This window comes from Brassica rapa, chromosome A09, assembly GCF_000309985.2.
Source record: "Brassica rapa cultivar Chiifu-401-42 chromosome A09, CAAS_Brap_v3.01, whole genome shotgun sequence".
NCBI classification, from domain to species: Eukaryota; Viridiplantae; Streptophyta; class Magnoliopsida; order Brassicales; family Brassicaceae; genus Brassica; species Brassica rapa.
The window spans coordinates 28,882,244-28,889,301 of record NC_024803.2 but is presented as its reverse complement, the minus strand read 5'-3'; the positions used below and the strand labels follow the sequence as shown (position 1 = coordinate 28,889,301).

At 31.1% G+C, this 7,058-nt stretch overlaps 1 protein-coding gene across 1 annotated transcript; it reads left to right on the top strand.

The window, feature by feature from the left end:
* Positions 1–2,081: 2,081 nt before the first annotated feature.
* LOC103838979 (F-box protein At5g18160-like) lies at positions 2,082–5,787 on the top strand. The gene has a single exon (XM_033279590.1). The coding sequence runs from the start codon at positions 4,564–4,566 to the stop codon at positions 5,683–5,685; it is 1,122 nt and encodes a 373-aa protein (XP_033135481.1). The 5' UTR covers positions 2,082–4,563; the 3' UTR covers positions 5,686–5,787.
* The last annotated feature ends 1,271 nt before the right edge of the window (positions 5,788–7,058 follow it).

Genomic DNA, 7,058 nt, shown 5'->3' with positions numbered 1-7,058 from the left:
TTATGAAGAGAAGGTTATATCAGATCTCAGGAACTTTGAGGCTTCTGATACCATGTTATTGGAAGTATTTCCCTTGCCTTTCATTAACGTACTTACAATGTTTAAATACACAAAGTGGTTTCGTTAGTTACACTTTACAAAGGATATCTATCTAATAAGTTAGGCTTCTCCAAGAATATAGGTTGAACCGTTGGCATATTCTTTCAAATATTAGCGGTCTATGATTGATCTATCGCATTAAACAATTTTTAGAACATTGTCATGACTTTAATGAGCTCACATTCTATATCTCGAGAGAGACGTCACAGATCTGTCTCAGGAGACAAAATGCCATCGCAAGAAGAAAACAAATAAACAACTAAATGAGCATTCCCTCAGAATCGAAGAACTTATCAACATTGATTATTTCAGACAAGGCTGAAACTTGATATAGAGATTTTCTCGAATCATCATTGGGTACCCTCGAAACAAAAACAAAACGGGAGAGATCAAAACCAACGAAAAGCAAAAAAAAAAAAAAAGACGAATCTGGTTCCCTCAGAAAAATGATTTGTTCTTCTACATTGATGTATTCAGACAAGGCTGAAACTATATATAAAGGTTATTCGATCATCTGGGAATTTTATCGCCCTAAATTGCAAAACCGGAAAAAAAAATAAAAACGAAAATATGAGTATGGATCAAATCTGGATACCCCAAATCTGAAAAACGTAACTTATAGTTAACGAAGGATCTGCTTTTGAAGCGACGAATTTATAGAAGCCCTAGTCTCGGTTCTGGAAATTATACATAAATAACACAAAAGTCCTGGTACTTAAATTCTTCAAACATTTAACCTGAATACTTATCATATTTACAATAAGGGTCCTATTACAAAGAGTTTATAACACAAATAGGCATTTTGTATGTTTTTATTACACATGAGAGCAGTTTATGCTACTAGCACATTTTTTGGTGGTTGATTACTCCTTTGTCCTCTCAAAAGCGAAACCAAAAATGGATGTTTTGGTAATAGACCAAATTGTTCTGGTTAGTTTAGTTTATGGGCTTGAATTTCAAAAATACTAGACTCTGATTGGTGGACACAAGAAGAAGTGTGGTTTGGTTAATAAAATTAATTGGTACCTGTAAAAAAGGTAAAATTGTAACATTTTCACTTTTCCAACCCTAGACCTAATTTACCAATAACTTTTATTATCCTGACGACGAACAACGGCGAGAAGAGGACGGAGTACGTGGCTGAGGACGGAAGATAAAACAGTGGTTATAAGAGATATCGACGACGACGGCAAGGGGAAGTGGGTGGGAAAGCGATAGCCGATTGTTAGTTTTTCTTCTCCCAAAATTGTCGCTTTATTTGGATTAAAAGAAATCGTGACTTGAAATTGATAATTGTGTATGCTGAAGGCTTGTTTTGCACCAATTTGAGGCATGAATCCAAATTTCTGGTGGGATACCCAATAGCCCTTCAGTTTTGGGCGTTTGAAACCATCCTAGCTTTGCTTGAGCGTTTAGGTGGGGATGATGAGTAGAAGGTTTTAAGTTATGTTGGTGAGAAGCTCCCACAACATACTGGGTTGTTTCTGTATAGATGTATATGTGGACTTGTAAACGAATGTGCGTTTGGTTGTACATGTGGACATGTGAATGAATGTGCGTTTGGCTGTACATATAGACACGTATTCCGTGGTGTCTAGCAATTTTCTTTGATTATGTGTACTCAGAAAATTGGTTGTGTAAACTATCTGAGTTGTACATGTGTACACGTATGAAGCTATACATATTCTCAAGCTTCAAATCGTTGTGGACGGTTTTATTCTTATGGTAGGGTTTTTGGAATATGAAATTTAGGATTCTAATAAATATATAAATAAATACTTAAAAGTATTTAAAAAAAATTCAAAAATCGTTTCAAATATAATTTTTGATTTTCAAAAATAAATTTTGAAAAAAAAAAGAAAAAAGTTTCGAAAAGAAAAAAATCAAAAAAAAATTATAAAAAGTTCGAATTTGAAAAAGTATAATTCGAAAACATAAAAAAAAAATCTATTTTTTATTTTTTATTTATTTAAATAACTATTTATTATATATAGATAAAAAAGGTATAAGAGTCTTTTGCCATTTAATAAAGAATGTTTTTTTGAAAATGTCTTTTTAGTAGTGGTAAAGATGAAAAGTGGTATCATAAAAGTGGTAAACATAAAATTTTCCCAATAATCTTCTAAGGTCATCTTCAACAAGACAACAAAACACCAAATTTAGTGTAATTTCATGGGAAATTGCCACAAATACCACATTCATAGTATTATTTTTATGTTTACACTAACCACTTTTAATAAAGGGTTAAAGACATTTATACTTCTACGGTTAACTAATTTAGACTTAAGGTTTATAGTTGAGGGCTGGGATATGATTTTTGGAATGTGAAATTTAGGATTCTAATAAATATATAAATAAATACTTAAAAAGTTTAATTTTTTTTTAAGAAAATAGTTTTAATTTTTAGATTTTATTTTTTTGCTGACAATATTTAATTTTAAATTTTAATTCAATTATATGTAAAAATAAGGATAAAATAAATATTTTTATTTAAATTTATAGTTAATAATATATATGTATGTATTTAAAATTATAATCTTGGAAATATTTTAATCTATTTGTTTTTGTTAAAATAAATTAAAACAAATTCTATAAAGTTAAGAAAATTTTTTTGTTAGGTATATAACTATAAAAATGCAAAACAAGTAATATTTGGGAAATTGCCAAAAAAACACATTCATAGTACCAATTTTTTATGTTTACACTAACCACTTTTATCCTCACTTTTAATGAAGGATAAAAGATATTTATAACCCTAGGGTTAACTAATCTAGACTTCAGGTTTAGAGTTGAGAGGTGGGGTAAGATTTTTAGAATGTGAAATTTAAGATTCTAATAAATATATAAATAAATACTTTAAAAAATATAAAATTTTTTTTAAATATAGTTTCAAATAATTTCCGATTTAAAAAAAAAAATTGAAAAAAAAAACGGAATAATATACTTCAATTACTATCAAACTTGTAATTAAACTTAAATATACTATATAATTTATATTTTAAATTTATTTTCAAATAATTAAAGTATTAAATATTAAATTTTTATTTAAAAATAAATTATTAAATGACCATTATTATTTATCACTGACAAATAATAAAAATATAAATAATAATCTAAATGTGATAAAATAATTATTTATCAATCATAAACGATAAAGATATAAAAAATTTAAAACTGAAATATCAAATAATATATATTATTACTTTTATTGTAAAATTTTGGTGTCATTGTTAGAGCTGACAGAAAATATTTGACACCAAAACACCAAATTTGGTGTAGTTTTCACATCAAATTTGGTGTCATTATTGGAGATGCTATAAGATTATAGAATACTAAGACTTTTGATTTCCAAATTATTTAAAATAAAAAGATTATTTTTAATAGTTATGATTATTCTTAAAAATTATAAAATTATAAAAATAATATATAATTTTCATATAATGGTTATACTCGCAACCACCTAGTATTTTGTAAAAGATGGAGGAATCCTGTGATTTTCAAGGGTATTACTGATGATGGTGAGCTTGTTTCTGCACCATCTATATTGTCAGGATCGTATTGTATTATATATTTCAATCCTGAGGAGAAATAGTATTAGAGAAGCCTTGTTTGAAGGAGTCAAGGGTGAGACGCCGTTGTGGACTTGCTCCGTCAAGGAGTCTTCTTCCTTTGTAGAACCACCACCTTTGTAGCCCATTGCTCTCCAGTTTTACTTTGTTCTTTGTTTCTCCTTTCAATGACAGTTAGTTTTTTCAATTAAATTATTACTCTTTTCTTGTGTTCCATTAACTGTGCACCTCAGTGTTACTTTTTTTTGTGATTCATTCAGTTCTTGCCTGTGCAGTTACTTAGATTTACTCTCAAGCCACAAGAATCACTTATAACTGAAACAGATCTTTATTTCTTAACATGATCAAGAGTCAGACAGTGATCAGAAAAGCTGTAAAATCAACTACGTACATTGCTTATTTTTTTGTCTTCTTGTGTTGTCTTTTTTCTTAACGATTAGTTTAGCTAAAATTGGATGTATATATCTCCCTACAGAGATCGCTGCAAGTCGATCGTTCTACATTTATTGTTGTAAGCCTCAATGTTTCTTATTTGTTTATTTATTTATTTGTTTCTTTAGGTTTTAGTTTTTTTTCTTCATAGGGAAACCGTTTTGCTAAATTGATTGTCGCCCGTAGAGTAATCGTTCTTAACATTTTTTCCCTTTAATTTCTTTTGTTAAGTAAAGAGGAAAAAAGGGTTCAATTTCTTTTGTATCATAATTATTTTAGGCCCTTAAATAAATTAGAGAGTTTTTAAGGGGTTCAATTTCTTTTGTATCATAATTATTTTAGGTCTGTTTTCGGTTTTTCCAAGTCGGTCTATTACATCGTACGGCCTACAAACTTTTATCTATACTGAAACCCTAAGTAGAAACGATTCAAGTCAAAAGGAAAATATAATTTGCAAGAAAGAATGATTAACAAGATAAGACTACGAGAGCGACCCAGAGAGGACAGATCACAACCAAGCAATATTCCTAATGATCTAACCATGGAGATACTCTCAAGACTTCCTGTGAATTCAATCGTGAGATTTGGATGTGTCTCGAAGCGATGGTCCTCTTTAACCAGACTTCCCAATTTTAACAACTTGTTCATGTCTTCAAGGAAGCCGCGTCTCCTCCTGGTCACCTTCTCAACAGGGTTGAAGCAATATGGTATATTGTTTCCTCAACACCAGAATCCTGACGGTTCTTATCCTCCGTTCTACAGTTTTCAAATTAAGAACATTAATCATCCGACCTATGCTCGATCCGAGAGTGTTCAGGGATTGATTTTACTACCCGGTTTCCAAATTTGGAACCCGACCGTGAGGCAATTTTCATCCTTACCACCACCCAATGAACACAACCCGAATCAAAATTGTAAGTGTTATTTAGGATACGATCCGTTGGAGGGTAAACACAAAGTTCTCTGCATTGTACATTCCGAGGAGGTATGGGTTCTTACATTGGGAGCTCAAGAATCATGGAGGATACCAACCAAAGGTATCCCTAAGCATTATCCGGAAGCATATGGGCCATGCATCAATGGAGTTTTGTATTACAAAGCTCATCTTTTTGATTATGATTGGCAAGAAATAATAATGAGCTTTGATGTTAAATCTGAAAGTTTCAGTCCGATAAAGTATCCCAAGGCTCTTTCTCGTTTGGAGTTTGATATGTTACCTTATGAGGGAAGGGTAGCCTTGGTTAATTATAAAAATAACTTGAGTAAAGTTGATCTCTACATTTTGAAGGATGCAGATGGACAAGAATGGACACATCAAAGCTTTAATAACATGATTTGTGAAAGCACATTGAGATCTCCTGTGGTTTTCAAGGGTATTACTGATGATGGTGAGCTTGTTTTTGCACCATATTTGTTGTCAGAATCGTACTGTATTCTGTATTTCGATCCTAGTAGAAATAGTACTAGGGAAGCCTTGTTTGAAGGAGTTAAGGGTGAGATTAGACGCTGTTGTGGAATTGCCACCCGCAATATTTACATTATGGATGTTTTCCCAAATCACATCCAGAGTGTCGTGTATTTGTAAAGCAGGGCACTCTCTTGCTCAATGCTATTCATATATTTTCTTGTGTTCCTTTTCATTGACAATTATTTTTTATGAAAATTATATTATTGGCTTGTGTGTTTTCTTGTGATTTTTGTTTTGATTATTCCTTCATTCCCACTAAACTACCCTACTAAAAGGAGCCAAACTCTTAGTTTTGAGAAGAAAAAAAAGACCTCACTAGGGATGACAAAAAAAAAGACCTCACTAGGAAACACATGGAAATAAATCATATATGAACGACAGAACCATGTGGAATTCTGTTTTTAAGCATCACAAGTTTATTTGTAAATCCTACAATATTGGGAGCTGAAGAATCATGAAGAGTAATAATCAAAGATAGTCTTAGGCATTGCTAGTGTTCATTATGAGCTTTGATGCCCGACTGAAGGCTAGCCTTAGTTGTTACTTGTTACTAGGTGTCTCTTTGATGATGTTGATCTCTATATTTTGAAAGATGCAGATGGAAACGAATGGAATTCATGTACCTTGTAAGTTGTAAGTTGTAAGTTGGTTTCTCTAAAGAGAATCTTGCGTTACTCTGAATCCACTGCCTCACCAATTTCTTTTGTGAAATATATTTTATTTTTAAAAATCTATATATTTTAAAACTTATAGATATATACTTTTTTTTATTTAAGTTGTTTCATAAAATATGAAAAAATAAAAATAATGTTTTTATATATAATTATATATTAAAGGAAAAAGGACATAAAGTTAAAAACTTAATTAGAAATTTATCAAGCAGAAAGGAAATAGAAATAATCTTAGTAATGTCAATTATGTGTAATTTACAATTCTTTAAGGTTATGTTTGTAATTATGTTCGATTTAGTTTACAATTCTTTAAGGTTATGGTATCTTTATCGGTTTTCCCAAGTCGGATATCGTATATCGTGCGGGCCTATAAGGAATAACACTAAAACATATACATTGAACCCTAAGTAGAAACGATTCAAGTCATTGAAAAGAATGAGGGTTTTCAGGAAAAAAGTATCGTTGAGATGGATTAACAAGAGAAGACGAGAGAGATCATCCAGACATGACAAATCGCAAACAAAACATATCCCTCTTGATCTAACCATGGAGATACTCTCAAGACTTCCTGTGAAATCAATCGTGAGATTTGGTTGTGTCTCGAAGCTATGGTCTACTTTAACCAGACATCAGAGTTTTATCAACTTGTTCGCATCTCGGTCATCTTCAGGGCAACCACGTCTTCTGGTCACCTTCTCAACATGTTATAAGAAATATGGTATATCGTTTCCTCAACACCAAAATCCTGACGGCTCTTATCCTCCCTTCTACAGTTTCCAAATTAAAAACACTAGTTATATGAGATATGTTCGATCCAAG

Excerpts from the sequence above, each read along its gene's own strand:
- LOC103838979 (XM_033279590.1), top strand. The coding sequence starts at position 4,564 with ATGATTAACAAGATAAGACTACGAGAGCGACCCAGAGAGGACAGATCA.